This window comes from Molossus molossus, unplaced genomic scaffold (assembly GCF_014108415.1).
Source record: "Molossus molossus isolate mMolMol1 unplaced genomic scaffold, mMolMol1.p scaffold_m16_p_12, whole genome shotgun sequence".
Taxonomy (NCBI): domain Eukaryota; kingdom Metazoa; phylum Chordata; class Mammalia; order Chiroptera; family Molossidae; genus Molossus; species Molossus molossus.
The window spans coordinates 92,750,309-92,771,731 of NW_023425347.1; the positions used below are offsets into that span (position 1 = coordinate 92,750,309).

General features: G+C 57.6%; 1 protein-coding gene across 4 annotated transcripts in view; it reads right to left on the reverse strand.

Annotated features, from left to right (window-relative positions):
- Positions 1-21,423, reverse strand: part of PAX7 (paired box 7) — a 96,600-nt gene that overhangs the window by 22,178 nt on the left and 52,999 nt on the right. For all 4 annotated transcript variants that reach the window (XM_036256587.1, XM_036256588.1, XM_036256590.1 and 1 more), the window contains exons 6-7: positions 14,424-14,589; positions 13,083-13,285 (exon numbers count right to left, since the gene is read on the reverse strand). In XM_036256587.1, coding sequence (XP_036112480.1) covers positions 13,083-13,285; positions 14,424-14,589 — 369 coding nt within the window. The remainder of the gene's footprint in view (positions 1-13,082; positions 13,286-14,423; positions 14,590-21,423) is intronic.

Genomic DNA, 21,423 nt, shown 5'->3' on the forward strand with positions numbered 1-21,423 from the left:
TTGTGTGAGACACTTGTTAGGACCCTGATGGGACCTTAATCCTCTGACACTCTCTGCTGGTCCCCAACAGACCAGCAGGATGGAGGGACAGGGGCTGGGAAGGGGAGACTCCCTCGCACGTCCACCCAAGACTCCTCCTCCGCTCGCCCCAGTGCCGGAACAGAGTTCCCGGGGCGGTGTGTCAAAGTGGGGGCTGTCCACGCCACTCGGAGCAGAGCGACATCTGTAGAGGCCGTCCACCGAGCCGCCGCCATGGCCCGGCCCTCGCCACAGCCACCGTGCCCCCAGGAAAGCCCTGCAGACCCCGGGCCTTCCCAGGCAGTGGGGCGTGCAGGCTACTGGGTGCCGAAGGAGGCCGGGGCGCAGCTACTTCTGGGGTTCCTTGTAGCCTGGAGATTGCTGGAGAGGAGGCCTCAGTCCAATTCTACCAGCCCCTTCCCTGTATCACTAAAGAAATGGGGGGTCAGGGTGTTGATGTGGTGTTGACAAGGTGAAGGCTCCCCAGTCCAGAGCGATGTGCCAGGCCCAGACCTGCAGCCAGAAGGCACCTTCCTGAACATCTAGATTCCCCCGGGCCCATGAGAGACCCGCTGCGCCAGACTGCCCGGGGGAGCCTGAGAATTTAGACCTTGGACAGGGACCCATGTCATTCTGATGCACAGGTCGGGGGACCACCGACTCCAGTTCAATCTCCTACCCTGCAGAGAACTCTCTCCAACGGTCTTGACAAAACCAGACTGTTTGCAAACCCCCCCCCCCCCACAAGCCCCCGAGGGCGTGCTCACTGATTTCCACCTCTCCACCCCGGCCAGTTCTGCCTGCCCTGAGAAGCCCTCCTCATCCTGAGCTGAATCGCCTGCCCATGAGTCTGCCCTCTGCCGTGCCCCCAAGCACACTGGCTCTCTGTGCCCATCACCAACAGCCTCGTAGAAGTCGAGGGTGGGATGGTCAAGGTTCCCTTCTGGACTTACTTTGTATCATCTGACCACCCACCACCCAGGAAAGTGGTTAGAAAGCAAAGGTGGCCCTCCAGGGGGTCTGTCCAGCCTTGCCAGGCCACAGGTGCCCCTCCTCCGTCCCTGCCTGGGGGGCATCCCCTCCTCCCTGGAAGCTTGTAGCTCCTGCTTGCTTGCTTGTCTCCTGTGGAACTATGGGAAGTCCTTGAAGGCAGGGCCACAGCTGGGCATGGAATGGGTGCTCAGCGTCCAGTGTGTGCCCGCAGCCGTTTGCTGGCCCTACTGCAAGCCAGGCTTTGTGCCTGAACACAGGCCACCAGGATGGCCTGGTCCTTGCTTTACGGGAGAGAGCAGTATCCACGAAGTTAAAATTCAGAGGCAAAACTGTCCCTCTGGGCGAAGTATGGCCACTGAGCCTGGCTGGTCAGGGAAGGCTCCTGGGAGGTGTGACCTCTGAGATGAGACCAGAGAGAGGACCAGGGTGTGGCTAGTGAGGAGAGGGCGAGGGAGAATGTTCCAGCAAGTGCATTGGTAAAGAGGACCGTTTGAACGGGCTGGGGACGGGGGAGAAAGTCCTCATTGGAGGCACGACCAAGGAAGTAAGCGCCACCTGCTTCTCTGGCAGGTTCAGCTGGTGGGTCCTGTCCCTCCACCAGGGCTCACCCAGGCTCACCCGGGACAGATGGCGGAGGCAGGCCCCGCGAGCACACGCCCGCGCCCTGCGCCCAGGCAGGCGGCTCAGCGTCCAGGGGGCTGCGGGCTCGCTGCCGCTCCCCATCCCGGCCGGGCAGCTGGAATTAAGCAGGCTGCCGAGCCCGAGCGCGTCCTTATCTCGGGGAGACAGTTGTTGGGAATCGCTTTGACTGAGTGGTTTTGTCTCCCCGCATTTTCCACTGTCAGGCGGCCTCGGGCCATGGATCAAAGGCGCAGAGGCGCCACTCTGCGCAGGGAGGGGCGTGGGCAGCGCTGATCCAGCCCGATCCACCCGCCCAACCCCGCCGCCCCCACCCTGCCCGGACCCAAGGCGCTGGGCCCCCACAGCCCGCACCCAGCACTAGCGAGCTGGACAGGTCCGACAGACATGGGAGTGTCGGATGAGGGGAAACGAGACCGGGACCAGAAAGGAAGAGGGTGAGGTGAAAGAGGAGGTGTTTGCGAGAGAAATCTGGACGGAGAGAAGGGGTGGGAAAATGAGAGAGATTAGGGGGAAGAGAGGGGAGGGGGCTGGACGAGAGGAGAGAAGGAAGGAGGGAAAAAAGAGGGTCTGAATGAAGTGGGGTAAGCAGGGCCCGAGGGGAGGGGGCAGAGCTGTAGGAGGCTGAGGATGGGACCAGGAGAGGGTGTCCAGGGTGGTGCAATGGAGTGCAGGCAAGGCTGGCGGGAGAGAAGGGGCTGGGAGAAGCCAGGCGCTGGGGGGGGACGGGAAAGGGGAGACAGGAAGCAGAGGCAGTGTGCAGAGAGCCCGGGGTTCCTGTCCTGTCGCTGGCCCGAGAAGCTCTGGGGTGAGGGGCCGGCCGGGAGGCAAGACTGGCTGATGGGTGGGGCAGAGGCTGTTCTCCTCCAGAGAAAGACCCGCACCCGTCACCCGGAAGGAGGCAGAGGCGCAGAGTCAGGGGATCAGCCGAGATCGCACAGTTCAGGGTGGCACCCAGGCCTGACCTTTCGAAAGTCCCCAATGATGCCTTGGGGGACAGTGGCCCGGATCTCTGATGCCCCTAGCAGAACTCTCAGGACAGCTCAGAACACCTGTCCCCGTCCCAAAGATGCTGGGGAGATGTTCACAGCTGGCGAGAGGGCCAGGAGGGGGAGGGCGGTGGGTGTGAGGCTGGGAGACAAGGGACACCCGTGGCTGAGGTAGGGACAGCGCAAGTGACTGGACAGGGGGGTTGATTCTGCAACAGAAGGTCTGGAGCCTGACCCTGCACCTGATCGCTGTGTGGCCTTGGGAGCCCCCATCTGCAAATAACCACACCCTTATGCCAGACACCCGCGTGCTTCGCATGTGCCCACTCAGACCGACCCGCTCTGAGACAGGAACTATCATTAGCGCCATCTACAGAGGAGGAAACCGAGGCAGAGAACTGTTCGGAGTCATACAAGAAGGAAGTGACCGTGCTGGGGACTGGCCCAGGCCCAGGGATTCCGGGGCCTGCACCTCGACGCCCCGCTCTCCTGCCTCTGGGGGCACTGGGAATCCCCAAGATCACAGAGTCCAGTCGGGGCCTCAAAGATGTCACCAGCAAGTGGAAAACAGACCTTTTGTGTGATGTACTGAGTAGCAGCCTGGTTTCTGGGGCCAGGCAAGTGGTTCAAGTCCAGGCTCTACCACTTGTTAGCAGCTTAGGCAAATTATTTCAATTCTTGGTGCCTCCGTCCCCCCACTTGTAAGACAGAAGTAGCGAGGCCCTCCCCTTCCAAAGGAGATGCTAGGAGATTAAATAGCACGGCACCTGGCCTGTGACGCGTGCTCAGAAATCCTGAACCATCGTTATCATTATCTGTCCAGGAACACAAGTACTTTAATATACGTATAAAGTGTGATAATGAAGAGTGAAAGCACAACTGACCGACCATGGGGGGAGGGCGGGCTTCCTGGGGGCGGCCAGGTCTGAAAGGGTAAGTAGCAGCGGAGTCGAGGTGGTGCCGGGTGCGGAGAAGGGGCCCATGCAGAGCAAGCAGCAGGTGCGAAGTCGTGGAGGCAGGGTGGAGCGGGGGCAGAAGGGACCCTCAAAATCACCCCTCTCCCCCCTACCTGGGATCTTGCCTGGCCTCCCAGGTCCAGGTGCGGGCCATCCCGGCAGCCTCCCTCCCGCTGGGAACCCCAGGGACAGGCCTGAGCAGCTCCGAGTCCGCCCACCGTATTAATTGCTAATCTCCCTCATTTTCTTCTCCTCTATCTGCAGGGACTGCCTCGTTCCGAGCCCCCGTGTTAATCAGGAAGAAGGACAAATCCGCTATTTGCATTCTCCCTTACAGAACCAGGCAGTTCTGGACAGCCACGGGGAGCCCAGCTGACCCAGCTGAGGCCCCAGGAGGCTGGGGAGGACGGGAGGACTCCGTGCTCACACAAAGAGCCCACGGAAACCACCGACTCTGAGCAGCAAGGTTCCTTCGGAGCAGTCCTTCCATCGCTAATTGCACAGATGGGGAAACTGAGGCGGGGGGGGTGTCTCACACAGTGGGTCAGAAGCAGAGCCAGGAGGGAACTCAGATCTGTCGATATTCCAACCCGTGACAGGCCTGGCCTGGGCTGAGCCAGACCTCCTGTTCCAGAAGGGAAAAGAAAAGAAAAAGGCCTAAGCAGAGAAACTAGCAGGCCACCACTAATTCAGTTTCTAATCAGGGCAGGGAGAAGCAGAGAGGGAAAAACTATCGCTTACTAAGCCCTTCCCATATGCCAAGCATAGTACTAAGTATAAACAGTCTCATTTATTTCTCATAATCCTGCAAGGTGATTAGTATCACCCATTTTACAGATGTGGAAACCAAGGCTCACAGAGCTCATGAAACTTGCTTGTGGTCGCATAGCAAGTAAGTAGAGGACCCGGGATCTGAACCTTGGTCTGTATAATCGTTCCAATGAGTCCGTGATATATCTGAATTAGACGGCTTTAGTATTTGCTATATTATTTGCGGCTGTCTGGTCTGCACCAACCTCCTATCCCTCCCTATTTTCCCCTGAGCCAATCCTACCCCCTCTCTTTGAGACTCCTCCTCCAGGAAGTCCTCTGTGGTCACGCCCTCCCTTCAAACTCCTCTCCTCTTCCCATTCTGTCTGACCAGAAGCCCCACTGAATTCTCTCGCTGCTTGGGGTGGAAGGGAGTACTGTCTCCTCCCAGGTATGCTTGGTAAGAGCAGAGACAGCCTTGTGTGTTTCCCTTTCGAGCCTGTGTGCTGTGTTAATAACAGGAGCTAGAGGAACGAGCTGGAAGGAAATCACATGCAATGACATTCAAGTGCAAACTGCAGATCAGTAGCCTCCAAACGCTCTTGGGTACAGACCACAGCTTCGCGTCATCAGGCTGCGCATGCCTGGGGGTTGTCAGTGGTAGCTGGAGACCTATGTGCCAGACACTGAGTTCTGTGCTACCAAAGAAACCGTCAAGCCCTGTTGTCACTGCCTCACCCGTGGTCCCACTGCAGCCCGTGGGCCCTGACGTCAGGGGGCGCACGGAAGCGGCTAGGCCTCTCCGCTGCGTGTTAGGGCAGGAAGGGGCAGCGAAGCTGCCGCCCACAGCTTCTCACGGCACGGTCTAGGTCACTGCAGATGTTTCAGCGGTGGCCAAAAGGAGGCCCCGGTGGCTCTGAGTGCAGCCCTCAACCTGTATCTCTTGTCCAGACTCAGGGAAGTGGGCTCAAGACAGCATCTTCCCACCTGGTCCTCTGAGAAGGAGACAGGCCAGGGTGGCCCTCCTGCTTCTCCCTCGATGATAAAAGACCCCAAAGTCACCTGGAAGCCAGACAATAGACCAGGCCCCCCATTCCTAGCGGGACCTGTGCACGGGCACGACCCACTGCTCACCAGCAGCCTGGAAAGTTCCTGAGCCCAGTCTCGCCTCTGTCCCCCACCCCCTCCCCCCTCCACCCGGGACAAGAGGGTGAGAGCCGCAGAGACAAACACGGCTCTGTTTTCACAGGAGAGGAGGCTCTGTCCTGGCCGCTCCCTGTGGGCTGGAGCCGGGCCGCTGATTGACGTGAGCAGGTGGTTTTGTTTGGCGAGCAGCCGCCGGGGGGAAATAACTCAGCTTTTCCCACTGAGGTAGGTTAACCGTGGACAAAGGCAGAACTGGAGTGAGAGCAAGATCTTGGCAGGCTCTGTCCCCCAGGGCTGGACGGACTCGGGGCTGCCCAGGCCCCCTGGCCAATGCTGAGCCCTGCAGTGGCCTGGCAGGACTCAAGGCGAAGGGGCACTCGGGTGGGGACGCAGGAGGTGTGGGCTGCGTGGACAGTCCCCACAGCCCTCAATCGGTGCTCTGATCAGGGCTGTGATGAGGGGCTGGCAGAGACGGCTGGGGTTGGGGGTGTTTCTGGGAGCTGGGCTGTCACTAAGTAGGGTGGAAGCCAGTTGGGGAGGGTAGTAGACACTGTAAAATGTCATTTGGCTTCAGGTCCAAGAAAATCTGGGCACAGACCCTTGGCCCTCTCCACAGGCTGACCTCTGACCCACACCATCATGGTTGGTCACAGTGAGGAATGGTGAGAAACGGGTGGGTGGGACGGTGGGGTGACGCAGTTAGCTTTTCCCTAATCCTGGGAAAAACACTCAGAGCCAGTGTCCTTCCATCCGTCACCCGTGCCCGGAGCCCGGGGTGGGCGGCCAACCTTTCCTGTGCTTTCTGCAGAGCGAGGTGCCACCTGCACCCCAGCATCCTCTCTTCCCGAGACTGGGGTCAGCAGAACACCCCACACTTCTCTGGATTGGAAACCAACTCAGTTCTTTTCCAACCAACTCAAGGAAGTGAAGGAGAGGGGAAGGGAGGGGGGAGAGAGACAGGAAGAGAGAGGCTGGGGGTATGGCAGGGTGGGGTGCCAGGGCATTGATGGGGGCTGGGGGAGAATGAGGGCACATTGATGAAGCAACTGCTATGTGCCAGGCACTTTCCTCGAACTCTCCTTTCGTCCTCGTGGCACCCCGGAGAGGTCGGGAGGGTCACTCTCACTTTCAGATGAGGCCAAGGAAGCCCAGAGAGGTTAAGCGAGCGCCCCAGGGCCACACAGCAACTGAGGAAGTGGCAGAACCAGAACTCCAGCCCAGGGCTGCTCTTTAGCAAAGGCCCGCAGTTCCTCTTGCCCAGGGGCCTGAGGGAGAGGCCTCTGGGGAAGGAAAGCCCAGGAGAGACGCTGGGAAGGCTGAGGGGAGGAAGACGGAGGCGGACGAGCCGTGGGCTGGCAGGCCCAGAGGAGCGCGGGCTGGGGTTAAAGCCCCATGTTCCTACAACCCGCTAAGCCGGAGAAATGACTGCTGATCCCTCCAAAACCCAACCTTGGAAAATGTGCGCGAGAAGGGTCTCCTTTCAGGGGAGCAGGAAATCCTCCACACCTCCTCCCGACGCCCCGGTAATGCCAGGCTGTCCCCAATCTGCTTTGAGGAACGGAGAGATTAAGAATAATAAAAAAATTGCAATAAAATGTGTGTGAAGGAGGGGGTAATTGTGGACAAACGCAGCATTCAAATTCATTTTTCAGCTCTTTTACACACCATTTCAATCTTATTTTCTGCTTGTTAATGAGATCTTGTTGCCTGGGCTAGGCAAAACCTTCCAATATCAGGACGTAATTGCACATAATTTTCTCTCCTACCAGTGATTTGCATCAGTTTTTTAAAAATTCTGGGCTATTTAACACCCTACAGTCCCCCTCCCCGTCTTCCTGCCTACAAATCTCCCACTCCCTCCTCCTTCCTCGTCCCTGGTCCAGCAAGACTCGTTTTAAATGCTTATTATAAACGCAGTGTCGCCAATAAAGGGGGGAAACACAAAGAGGAAGTGAGAGGGGAGAGGCAAAGGGGTTTCCTATGCCCACCGAGTGAGGGGCACAGCTCAGTTCCCTAGAGTGAGTGCCCTGAACCCTATCCTGCCGAGGGTCAAGGTGCCGTGTGTGGGTCAGGTAAGGCTGCCTTGGAATCCCACCTCCGCCACTCACCTGCTCTGTGGTCTTCAGCAAGTTACTTAACCTCTCTGAGCCTGTTTCCCCAAAGTGTAAGGTTTCTGTGGGACTTGAATGACCTCACAGAAGCCAAGTGCTTGCAACGGGACTTGGCTCCCCACCAGTATTCGGAGGACGGAGTGTCTTTCCCTGCCGAACTGCCCCCCCCCCCCACCAGGCCCCGGATGACACCAGGAGGGCAGTGGTGGGGGTCTGCTGTCGAAGGCAAGCAGGAGACCCCATTCATTGAGAAATAAAAAGAAAGCCTTGCGCTTTATTCCTCTTGGTCTCAGGAGGAGGGGACGCTCTGAACCCGGCTGTGCCCCTGTGGCTGCCAACCTCAGCCACGTGGCCCGACGTCCCCGGGCAGATACAGGAGGATAGTGTAGTGGGCTCTGTGGCCGGACCCTTCGAACCTTAGCTCTGCCGCTTTCCAGAACCCACCGCAGAGCCTGGCACGTGGGAGGGCTGTATACGTATTTGTTGGATGGACGGATGGAGGAAGGATGGATGGACGGGTGACCCTAAACAAGCCAGTTTCCTCATCTGTAAAGTGCAGGTCACAATAGCTGCCAAGATCCAGGGAGTGGAAGCAGGTCCGGTACGGAGCCTGGCCACGGCTGGCCCACTGTGCATGCGCGCGCCCCAGGCTGCCCCTGCAATGACCGCGAGCACAGGAAGGAAGGACAGACGGGTTTGCCGACGGCCGGATGAAGAGCTGCCCTCCCAGAGTGCTTCTCGTCAGTTAGTTCCTGTGGAGGCCATAGTGTCAACCCCTCCCACAGGCTCCAGAGAGGAGCAGAAGGGCCACGCAGGACATTATGAAGGAGCGAAGTGAGTGGTGGTGACGAGACAGGAAGGCCCCCTTTCCAGGAGGCGGTGGCTGCAGCCCTTGCCTGGGGCCTGGCTCTGAGTGGCAGTCCCGGCTCGGCCACTAGCCGACAGAGCGATGGTGTGATTTGGGGCAATTTTCTCCCCCGCTCTGGGCCTCAGTTTCCACTTCCCACTCTGGGGGAGTCTACATCTGAAACAACCTGGGGGAGAAGGAAGCTCCAGCTGCCCCCTGGGGACACACACACAAGTCCTGAAGAAGCCCCTGGCCCAGGGCACCCCGCCCCTGGTCTCAGCCCACGTGACCCCCCAAAATGGCAAAACTTGGCACCTGATCTTTGGGGAGCTTGGATCGGTAAGTGCTGCAGCGATGGAGGGCTTCCCGGCCGCCTCCCCCACCACACGGGAGGGAGCTCTCCAGGGAGGGCGTGGCTCCACCTGCTGGCTGGGCGGGCGTCCTCGGACCCTGCTCTCCCGTCCCACTCCGACCTCCTGAGGACCGGAGCTGGTCCCTCTTCTCAGACCAGGAGCTCCTCAGCCACGGGCTGTGTCTCCCCCACCAGAACTGGGGGACCCCCAAGAACCGGCCTAGGTGTCCCCTTTATATCTCCGCTCACTATCCCTAAAAGTGTGCCCTGCTCACGATCTTAGATACGAGCCAGTGATGAGTCTGCAGGTGTCCGATGATTCGAAGTGGGTCAGGTTCCAGAAGCCTTTTGTCCAAAGCTGCTCTACGCTGTGTCCTCAGTGACTGACCCTCAGCCTGGAGTGAGGGGACAGAGTGGGGGGGGGGGTGTCTTTGAGTCCCAGCCTCCAGTGAGCCAGCAGAGAGGTCTCATGGGCAGAAGTCAGTTTCCTCTTCAGAAGGACCCAGGGTGCAAAGCTGGGGTGTCCGCGTGCAGGGTGCCGAGTGCCTGACCCTGTACGGCTGGGCTTTGGGGGAGGACCAGGGCTGGGCTAGGAGGGAACCAAGCCTCACGGTGATCCAAATGTTGAGGAAGCCTTTCCAATGAGTCAGCTCTGCCCATCATCCCCTAAGCTGGGGCCCTGGCCTCCGTTTTCTCATCCATGACGTGGGTTGAATGAGCTTTCCCTTCCACCAAGCTGAGGGTACCAGCTTCCCGGATGGTTTCTTCTTGCCGTCAACCCATCTCCAAGAGAGACAGCAGGTGGGGGCATTTCCAAGGCGGAGGTGAGTGGTTCCGAGCTCAGACTCCAGAGCTGAGGGCTGAATCCCGGTTCTGTCTCTTGAATGGAGAACACTCCGAGCAGGGTCCGAGTCACAGGGGCTCAGAAAGGTTAGCTGTCCTTGTCAACATGGGCATGGAGCACAGCGGGGGACTTGCCATTTCATGACGTTTGCTGTCTGTCTGCAGCTTGGCGTGGGCGGCGGCTTCATCCCTCGTGCTCCCGGGCTGACGCCTAGAACAGTGCCTGGCACCCAGCGGGCACGCCACAGCTACTTGTATCTTGCAGTCAGGGGCCAGGCACAGAGCTGAGAGGACTAAATGGCTGTTTGTGAAACTGCGGGGCGGTCTCTCTGTGGGGTCCCTGAGGCTCACGGCGCCTGCTTCCCAAGCTGGGTCCGAGACAAAGATGGAGTCAACCCCCAGGAGGGGGCACATCCTCCCCCAGGCAGCAGCAAGCCAGCCAGTGTGACCGGCAGGTGCTCAGCGGAGCCCCAACTTCATCCCCCAATGCGATCCCCTTGGGCCAGAGCTATCTGGGCAGTGGTGGCAGGGACCTGCCATTCTGGGTGAGGGGCTGTGTGCCAGGTCACTGCCCAGGTGGACACCCCGCCCCAGATGGGGCCCATCATCCCCTTCTTGCCCAGGCGAGCCACTCTTGTTGGGGAGACAGGATGTGGGAAGTGGACTGATTTCAGTGGACAATCCCCAGTGCTCCACAGACCACAGAGACACGCCGAAGGTGTCCAGTGGGCCCGTTCAGACGGAGGCGCGAGCATGCCGGGCGTCGGAGCTCAGAAATGCCGGCAACTTGTGCACAAGACCCAAATGCCCCCCCTTGCGGCCCCCCTTCCTTCAGGAAGTGTTTGCAGCTTAACCCCAGAGGGTCACGCACACAGAAGCACACACAGCCTGCCCCCGAGTCCACCCTGCGCGCACCCCCCTCCCCTCCAGCAGCTGTTCACCTCCTGGTCCCCTCTGCCCCTGTCAGACCCTCCATCTGTCTTCACACCTCTGGTGGGAACCTTGGGTGAGTGTCCGAAGTCCGCCCAATCCATCTTGGCCTCGCCGCCTCTCCGCCCTGAGGACCGGGGAGGGGGCTGCTCGCGTCAGTGGGTCGGCTTCTCGTCTCGCTGCCTTCCTGAGGTTCATTTCTGCACCCAAACAGTGCCTGAAACCTCCTCACTCTTTAATCCCCTGCGGACCCACGCTGCAGAAGCCAGGGGCCCCTGGTTTGCTAGTCTCTCCTCTGCCCTGTTACAGAAGTGTTGCTTTGGGGATAAACCTCCGCCCACATGGAGACCAGTGGGCTGGGAAGAGCAGTGGTCAGGGATCCAGGTGCCCTGGTCAGTCCTCGCCCGGCCAACGTGTTCTGGGCCCCACATCGGCACAGGGAGATGTCTGGCCACATAATCCCAGTGTCCGTCTTCGGATCTCCAAGGGGTGCTCCTCCAACTTGTTTTGTACCAGGAGGCCAGGCCGGGGCCACATTCTCGGGGCCGGGCTCCTCGGGCCTCGGCAGCATCCTTGCCCAGCCAGTTCTGGGATCCTTTTCTGTCTCCTGACGCTGGAAGGTGAGCCGGGCCAGTTAGTCCTTGGCACAGAGGGCATGGTCTTGAGGTCATGGTCTTGAATCCCAAAGAGGCCCCATTGGGTTCACTGGGAAACATCAGGTCTGCAGGTTGCAGCACCCCCTATATTGTGGGCCCCCGGGAGACTGGGGGCATCACCGCTGGGAACTCTGCGTTCAACTGTTTACTCGGCGTTCAATTCTGCGTGGCCCTGGGCGTTACCTAGCTCGTGCCACTCAATCCTCAGTGACCCAATGAGGGAGCTGCTGTGTCGTCCCCATTTCATGGATGAAAAATCGAGGCAGAGAGAGGAGAAGGGAACTTACCCACAAGTAAGTGATGGAACTGAAATGCTAGCAGCCCTCCACTAAACACATTCACAGAGGCAAACAGGACTGAAGCAAAAACACTCAGAAAAGTAACATTCTGGGAAATGTTTCAGACCAGGGGGTGGCAATCTTTTCGGTAAAGGCCAGATCGGAACAGTTTCAGGCTCTGCGGCGAGATCTCTTCAGAAACAAGTCGACTCTGCTGTTCAGCACAAAAGCAGCCACAAGCACGTAAATGAATGAACGTGGCTGTGTGCTGATCGAACGTGATTTGCAAAAACGGGCAGCTGGACGGATGTGGCAGGAGCAGGGGATGGTAGCCGACCTCCCCTTTGGCCTCCTTTTATTTCAACAACAGGTTTCTAGACTAATTATGTTGTCTCGGCAATGGGAACTAATGTCTACTTGGCCCCTATTCTGCGCCCGGCTCTGTGCTCTGTGTTCTCACCTATTAGCACGTGAGTGCAGAGAACACCTTTCTTAGGAGGTCAGTGACAGTCTTTGTTTAATCATTCTTTTGTTTAGCAGGAGATAAACTGAGGCTCAAGGATGCTACCTTCCTAACACCTGAGTGGAGCTGGGATTCCGTGCGTCTTCCCCTCTCTACTGCACTACAGCGTTCAGGTAAGTTTGTAGCAGGCATATTTTCACCCCAGACAAGAGGGTGGTGTCTCAGATGGTGGGAGGCGGGGTAAAACCAGTCTTGGATTTAATCTTCCCCTGGAGATATCTGAGAGCCTGCTGCAGCTACAAAAATGAACTCACCAGTTCCTCAAATCCACTAGAACTTCCAGCGTCACCCAGTCTTAGTCCCCAAACCCACCACTAACCACCATCAGCCTCGGCATTGTCTTCCCCACTTCATTTAAAGTAGGTCCCACAACTTCTAACAGCAGCACCACCAGGCGATGAGTGACGTAACCAGCAACCAATCACACGTGCGTGGACAGGCTTCCGAGACCCAATGGGAACAGAGCACCATTGTAGAACTCCAGCCACAGTTCCCTCCACCAAGAGGACATGGCCCTGCCTTTCTCTGGATGGTCACTCCTGGTGAAAGGCGGGAGACAGGGTGGAACCCAGGAGTGACCCCCGGTCCTAGAGCAAAGCCCCAACCAGTCAGAATCCCACAGGAAAGGGCGCAAGGCGTCCACCAATGTGCTGTCTGAAAATGCCTGACTTTTATGGGCTGAACAGCCATGAGGTGGGTGGGGGGCCAGTTTCCTGTGGGTGGCTCTGGGGCCAGGAGCAAGTCTATGACACAGTATCTGTTTGTTTCTGGGTGGCAAGAAGTATGGAAACTTGCTATGAAAACCCTTTCTCCATCCACCTGCTAGGACACCCAGGTCTGCCGCTTGGGAAGATAAACTCAAGGTAAGGATCACAAATGAATGACAAGTGAAGGTATTTAAACTCTCAGGGTAGCCATCAGCCAGTGGTTCTGTGGACACCCGTGATTTTTCCCCCCAAGGAGAGCCAGCCGGCGTCACCCGGAGCCCCTGAAGGCTGGGCTGAAGGGCGTCTGGCCATGAGACCTTGCGAAGAGGGGCGAGGCCACATACCTGAGGGGACAGGCCGTTGCTGACGGGGTTCATGTGGTTGGAGGGCGCCGCTGGGTTCATGAAGCTGTCGGAGTAGCTGGAGAAGCTGTGGCGGGTTCCGTAGGCAGAGCTGGTGTCTGCGGCAGCGGCGGCCGCAGCCAGCCCCCCCTGGTGCATGGTGGACGGCGGGAGCGGCTGGGGCCGGTGCACAGTGCTGCCCCCATCTGTGGAGAGACCCAGGGGAGGGCTGAGCAAGTGGCCTCATCTTGGAGGGTGGGCCTCCCAGGGCAGGGAAAGAATCTCCTGTTTGCAAAGCAAGCTATAAGCCTCCTTCTCCCAGTCCCCATCCAGAGGACAGAAGGGACCGTCTTCCCTCGATCTGTGAAATGGGACAAGCTGGCTTCTGGGCAGGGCACTAGGGACTGGCCATGTCTGGACAGACAGACAACCAACATTCCAGACAATCTCTAGGCGTCTGTGCACCGGCCCTGCTGCCCAGTGCTTGGCACACACCAGGTGCTCAGTAACTCATCTGGACTGAAAGTCAGAGCTCATTGGGGACTCTGTTAATCTATCCAGGCCTGTCCTGAGAGCACTTTGTGAGTATCGACCACCTGCCAGGTGCTTCTACAAATACTAAGGGTACAAAGCAGACGTGGTTCCCATTTTATGGATGGAGAAACCGAGGCTCAAGGGGGCTGGGGCACGCGTGCAAGGTGACAAGGCTGAGTGGTGTGGCCGAGGTCGGCACTGCTGTGTCTGGTCCTAGTGGCTTGGCTGCTATTCCGCTCTGTCAGGGCCCCTCTGTGCATCCTTCCAGTGGACGGGACCATCATTCTTGGCAAAAGTTTAATTTCTCCTCAAGAACCCAGAACGTTCCCTTCTTGTCTCCTTCGCCTCCAGAGCTCCAGCCTGCAGCACTGTAAGCGGAGGCCTCTGGGGTTCATGAGACAGATGTCAGGTAGCGGGATTATTAATGTGCGCTGGTGGGGGCGGGGGGTGCGGGGGAGGGCAGACGGGGAGCCAGGATCCAAGGAGTGGGGGGGAAGCCTTCTCCTCTGCATTTGAACAAGACCCAGGAGAGCCACGTGGCTTTAATTTGAGAAGCTCTGCTCTAAATCTGGACACGGAGGTGACCTTGTCAACCTCACCTGGATGCTCTGTGGCCTGTTGACAAAGCCAGGAAGTTCAAGGGCAGGACCTCACCTTTTTAGTCCTCAGTCTGTCCACATGAGAGCAGACAAATGGTATAAATGTACAACCCTTATTATTCCCTCCGTGTTAGGGAAGGAGAGACTGGGTGGACCTGGGGAAGAGACCAAAGGTCACGGCTAAGACGCCAGGACGGGCTCGGGCACTCACCTTGGGAAATGGTGGTGGTGGGGTAGGTGGAGTCCGGCAGCTGGTAGGGGGGCAGCGTGGGCATGCCGGTGGGCGGGAAGCCCCCTGGCAGAAGGTGGTTGAACGCTGCCAGCTGGTTGGCTCCTGCCTGCTTACGCCAACGGGCACGGCGGTTACTGAACCAGACCTAGGGGGCCGAGAGTGGAGAGTCGACGCCCCAGCCTGACTCCTGTCCCTCGAGCCGTCACCCTCCCCGACAGGAGGTCATCCCCGCCCTCACACAGCTGGGCACGGTTTGCAGAGAGCTCTCATGGTCATGGACCGTTCTGTCCTCATGACGTCCCAGTGAGAGGGTTCTCATCACTATCCCCACTGTACAGACGAGCAAACTGAGACCCAGAGAGAGTGGGTGACTTGCCCGGGTGATAGGCCGTGTGACTCTGGGTACAGTGCTCTTTCCCCTGCGGCTGCTCCTGCCCCGAGGGATGTCAATAGGTTGAGGTCCTTGTTCCCACACACGCTCGACTCCCACCTCCTCCAGGAAGGCCCCAAGGAAGAAACCACACACCAGAACCCACCAGAATCCAGAGAGAGACCTGCCTGCCAGACACAGATGCAAAAACCAGTTCTTCGCCCGGAGCCTGGGGCCCCCCTTTGCTTCGCCAACATGGGTCCCCTTGGCTGGGGCCCCACCCCCACAGACATGGGTGTGTTCAATAGGTGTCGCGGAAAACTAACCTCACACTGACTCCCCTTTCTCTGAAGCCCTGTGCTGGAGCTCACGTGTCTGTCCACGCCTAGAACCGAAGGCATGTTCTCCTATTCCCATTTTACAGAAGGGAAAACCGAGGCCCACAGAGGTCAAATAACTTTGCCAAGACCACACAAGTCGTCTGTAATGGGTCTGAGGTTCAGACTTAAATCCGCCTGACTTTCCAGAGCCCACTTGTCTGAATTTGTAACGAGATCTGGGCCGGGTCAGAGAAAGAGCGAGAGTGTGCGGAATGGGGGCTTCTCTGACTTCAAGCTTTGCACATGCTCTTCCCTGGGGCTAGAACGCTCTTCCTGCAGCTGGCTCCTCAGCCCGCAGGCTCAGCTGACCCGCCTCCTCCCGCTGATTCCTTAGTCAGTGCCCGGAAGGTGAGTGCAGACCGGTCCTGCCTTTTCTCAGGGGTTCTGTGTGTGCCTCTCGCACAGTTATTCTATTTCCTGGGTTTTTGGTGATGCTTCTCTTGGTCCCTTGGGCTCCAGGCTCTGCATCCCTTGCTCACTGCTCACTGCTCCGTAGGTGCTCACCCAACACTTGTGGAATGAACCAACGAAAGAATGAACGAACAAGGGAAGGCAGAGAGGGCTTTGCAGGGCTGGGACCACAAAGCTCACTTGGGAGCCCCTCCTTGTGGGGTGAAGACCCCGACCTTCCCTGGCACAGGATCACGTAAGACCCTCAAGCTTCCAGACCATGCCTGCTGCCACGGAGAAGGGGAGTCTCACCGGGCGGAGGGGTGCTCTCGTGCCCTTGCTATCGCTTGTCTTTTCTCCCAGGGGAGAGACGGTGTTTCTCTCCGAGCTGGGTGACCAGAGCGGCCGGCTCTCACCAGCTTAGGATTCAGAGAAAGGAGTCAAGGCAGCTGAGTCAGGGGTGCACACTGGCGCCCAAATAAAGCCTGGCTACTCCTCACTTTCCCAGGGCACCAGGGGTTCCCCCAGGGTGTGGGGCTGAGGCTGCCTCCGAACTGGGAGGAATGGGCAGCGTTCCCTGCTCCCTTCCCCCACGAGGGTGTTTTAATCCAGCCTTTCCCGAAGGGTGGGGCTCCCGCCAGGCCACGCTGGGGGCTGTCCCGGAGAGCCCGGGACACAGACATGAAATACCCCGAAGCGCTCCAGGCCCTGGTCGTGGCGCAGCGCTAAGGCACCTTCCTGCCCCCGAACTCTGCGGACCTCCTTTCGCAGCTGAGACCAGCTCTGCACGCGACGCTTTCCTGCAGGACTTTCCTCGCCTTTTGTTTGCTTCACGTGTGTTTCCAACTGCCTCCCTTTCATGAGATTCAGATACACCTTTATTTTCAAGTACAGAGTTGCTAACAGTGAAGAACAACATGGGCAAATACGGCAAAAATCTTGAGACTGATCCGGCCGGTGTGGCTCAGTGGCTGAGCGTCGACCCTGCACCAAGAGGTCGCCGGTTCGATTCCCGGTCAGGGCACAGGCCAGGTTGTGGGCCAGATCCCCAGTGGGGGGCATGCAGGCGGCGGCCAATCGATGTTCTCTCTCATCGATGTTCTCTCTCATCGATGGTCCTATCTCTCTCTCCCTCTCCCTTCCTCTCTCTAAAATCAATAAAGGGAAAAAAAATGTTTTTTTAAAAATCTTGAGACTGGTCAGAGAATGACTTCGGCGTGGGACGTGCTACTCCAGTTGGCTCCTTGGCGGTGTTCCTGTGGGGTTGGCCATCTTGTCCTCAGATGAAGATACTCAGTCACGCTGGAGGCATTCTTCCCCCTTCCCTGCCTTTCCCACTGCTCCTCACCTTGAACCTTTCCTGGGCCTCTGCACCGCGCCAAGCAAGACCCCGGGCCAAGGAGGGAGACACGAGCAAGACACAGCCCAGCCCTCCAGCTGCCCTCTGCCTGGGCACACAGCAGCCCCTCACAGAACAGCTGCTTCCCAGTGCGGCGACAGGGTGACACACAAGGGCTTGCAGGAGGTCTGAGGAGGGGCTTCCAACTGCACCTCTCAGAATCCAGGAGAGCTTCCTGGAGGAGGACGTGCCCTTTGCTGTCAATTCTCTTAGCTCCTCCTCTTTCGTTGTCCTGTTTCCCAGCTGCCTCCACTCTAGCTGGCACCTCCGTCCTCACAAAGTGTAATACGACCTCGGTCAACAGCGATGGCCCTGGACCTCACTGCCTGGCTTTGAACCCTGCCTCTGACTCCCAGCTAAGACGGGCAGATTCCATGATCCCTCTGTGCCTCAGTTTCTTTGTAAAATGTGGCTAATCACAGCACCCACCTCCTAGGCGGTTCTGGACCTCAAATGAGTTAACGCAGGCAAGTGCTCAGAACAGCATCTACCACTACTGATCCGGTGGAAACCCTCCGATGGCTCAGCTGGGAGGTCTCTTCGCCAGCAGCTGGTACCAGGAAGCCGCCCATTTACAGAGGGGCAAGTGGGGGCTCCTGGGGGGACAGTGCAGCCCGGCACCCCACCTAGACTCCCTGGTCAGGGCTGAGCTCTTTGAAAGCAGCAGCTACGTTTTATTACTCATGTTTGATCCTCCCCTCTACACCTAGCGCTGGGAGCAGACACCATCGGCAGCGTCTGTTTCCTGAGCTGAGTATTTCATCCGCAGTGCAGCACAGACGAAAAGAACATGACGGGTAGACTTGGGTTCAAGTCCTAGCACACTTGCCTGTAAAGCGTGTCTTCAGGAAGTTACTTCTCTTAGCTACATCTCAGATTTCTCACCCAATGAGAGACTGACCCTACCTCCCTACCTCCCAGGATGACGGCGAGGGTGGTAAAGATAATGTATGCGAAGTGTTGAGCATCATGCCTGGCACAGACGTGTCTTCCTCATGCGATCTAACGTCGTGAAAAGATTGGTTTCAGTTACTAATTAGCGAGTCCCTCTGGTGCCTCCCAAATGAGATTCAGTTCAGGGCGGCCTCTGCTTCTGGAAGAAACGCAGGCTCAGGGATCTTGGCATCGGGGTACAATGGGCTCGTTTACCTCCAAGGAAGATGTGTGCAAGGTTGGGGTCAGCCTCCAGCTGTTTACAAATGAAGATTCCTCCAGACAAAGTTATTGGTCCCCAGGCATGTGTCCTCCTGCCTGACACCCCTTTTCTCCACCCTTCGCCGTGGTTGAGATGGGGGTGTCTCCATCAGACGCCGGGAATGCCATATAACACCCTGCAGGCTTCACAAGCAGGGTTGGAGGGGAGCCAGAGGGAGGTGACACACTTGAGTCACAAACCCCACCTGACACGTTTACCTGCCGACTTGTCTATTCTAATATCAGCTCGCTCCATGGCAGCAGCGATTTCTGTCTGCTGAGTCCCCGGCACATAGCAGGTGCTCAATAAATGAGTGCCAGGTGAATGAAGGGAGTTTCAGGAGCGGCAGGATTGGAACCATCAAGAACAGGTGGAGTTCTCGTCGTTAATGACCCCCCACCTAGCGCACTTCTGTGTGCTGGCCACTCTCTAAATACGTATGTGTGTGTGCGCGCGCACACGTGTGTGTTCCCACGTTATCATTTAGTCCTCAGGCCCTATGACTTCAGCTCCAGTTTGCAGACAAGGAAACCGAGAGCAAAGGGAGATACCAACGGAGCTGGAATTCACATCCGGGCATCTGGCTTGAGACCATTCCGAACCACTCCACTGTTACGTGTGTCTTCGGGAAGTTACTTCTGTTTGCTAAATCTCAGATATCTCGCCCTGAGCCTGAGCCTGAGCTTCTCCCCACAGTGAGCCTGTGTCTCCACCCATCTGCAGGGCCACGGACACAAAACGGCATAAAAACTGGTTGCCAGAAGGGGGGGGGGGGGAGTCTGGGTGAAAAAGACGAAGGGATTAAACTACAGGTTGGTAGTTACAAAACAGTCACAGGGATAAAGTTCAGCACAGGGAATACAGTTAATAACAATGTAATAACGATGCATGGGGCCAGGTGGGTTCTGAAACCACAGGGGAAATTCTTTGTGAAGTACATGATTGTCTAACCCCTCTGCTGTACACTTGTAACTAATACAAGACACACACTGAATGTAAACTGTAACTGAAAATCACATTTAAATTTTTTAAAATGGCCCTGGCCAGTTTGGCTCAGCGGTTAGAGCGTCAGCCTGCGGTCCTGAGAGACCCAGGTTCGGTTCCTGCTAGGGGCACGTACCTCGGTTGCAGTTTGTCCCCGGCCCTGGTCGGTTGTGCGGGTGGCAGCCACTCGATGTGTGCCTTTCAGATCGATGTTTCTCTCTCTCTCTCTGTTCCTCTCTCTCCACCCCCCCACTCTACCTGAATAAAAAATGGAAAAATGTCCTCGGGTGAGGATAAAAAAAAAAATTTTTTTTAAATGGCATAGGATTACAAAATCCCTGAACCACAGACTCTTAGAATCAGAGGCCAAGAACTCAAAACTATAGAGCCATAAAACCTAAGCCACACTCAGGTGGCTTCGAAGGTCCCTGCCACACTGTCCACGGCAGAAACCCTCTCTCCAGGGTCTCTGTTGGACTAAATGTTGCACTTTTGCTTGAATGTTTCTGGTATTGGGGATCTCATCACCTCCCAAGGTAGCCTTGATTGTCAATAAAGATCTTTAAGGGCCTTCATGACCATTTAGTTCGATTCCTCTATTATAAATGGGAAGTTAAGTCTCAGGAAAGGAAACTGACCTATTAACGGGGACAACTGATCAGAAGGCAGGAACCCACGGGAAGTAGACCTGTGGCTCCCAGTCCTGCGCTCTCGTTTCTGTGGACCTGTATATGGGACTTGGGACATTTCGCTATTGGCCCTCGTTCTACCTTTGGGGCCTCTCAAACAGACACAACCTCCAAGTCTCCTCTTCTCCAGGCTAAATGTCCCATCATTCCTGTCTCGATTCTTTTGGTTACCTTTTGTTCACTTTTTTAAAGTCAGCATTTCTGTTCCTCCCTCTGCAGGAAAAGCCCTCAGGCAAAGCGGGGAGGACTCAATCCTGCCCTGGGGAGCTCACAGTCTGAGGGGTGACCCAGCCTTGCCCAGGGGGAGCCCAGAGTCTGAAAGGGGAGTCAGCATGTGGAGGATGTCTGCCTTGGGCCCCTCATTGTGGGTTTGTCTGGACTCTGGCTGTTCCCCCTCTTCCCAGCCCCCTCCCTCCTTGGACCTTGAGTGACACCTGTTTCTGGGTCCCCTGGGCCAATAAAAGCAATGCCCTGACAGCCAGGAAATTTTACAAGGAGCGGTCAGGCTTCAAGGTGGTGGGAAGCAGCCGTGGCCCCCAGACATGGGGATGAGAAAGCACCCAGGAATGTGCCCAGAACAGCTGCAGGAGGAGCAGGGGAGGGGAGGGAGGCCCGGGCGGGGGCAGCTCGGGTGTCCCCCTGGAGAGGAGGGGCGAGAATGAGATGAGCTGGCTGCTGCCGCCTGCCCCTGCCCCTTGGGGTCTCTCTCAAAGGCAGCCAAGCCCCCCTCCAGGAGTGGGGGTAGGGAGGGTGGAGTGGTTAAATGCCACTTTGCTTCTAGAACTTTCTCTACTGCTTTCAAATTCCAGCTCTGAGTCAACTTCTGTGTCCTGAATGGGAAGAACCTGGGCTTTGGCATCCGCCTGCCGGCCCCGCTCAAGCCCTGCTCAGCTCTGTGCCTCTGGGTGTGTCGTTTCTCTCAGCCTCTGCTCTGTCCCTGAAGCTTGAGGGCAACCGCCCTGACCCTGGCAAGGTGGTCTGAGGTCCCACCAGGTCAGGCACGAGAGGCCCCAAACCCTGTGGCTGGAGCAAGGTGGGTACCCGACAAAGGCTTGTTGCCCTTGGATGGAAGGGCCCCGTGAGCAGTGTGGGGTGGCCCCTCTGCAGAACCGCCTCCCCCATTCAAAGAGAAGGCAGGCCAGGAACGGGCTCCCCAGGGAGCTGTGCATCATGACCTTCCTCCTCCTCTGCTCAGCCTGAGCCCTCCGCACCTGGGCCCCGAGACCCTCTGCACTAGAGGACTGGGGTCCTGGGAATGTGAGGGCACAAGCCCCTCCCCTGCTGCAGGCCTTAGACCCCAGCCGCTCTGCTCTTCCCACACTCTCCCCCCTCCGCCCCTGCCGGCAGGAACCCACACTTGAGGATGTGCGGGGATGCTCAAGGTCTGGCCACCCTCCCTCTGTTGCTTCTAACCCACCAGGAACATGCCTGCCCAGTCTGCTTGCATGCTTTGTATAACAGGAAACTCATTACCCACTTAGGAAGCTAGGCCTGTTCAGAATTTTCCTGTAGACTACTTCCTCCCTCATCTAGGTTGGAGATGTTTATACTCCTTGAGCCCTCTCTTCTGGC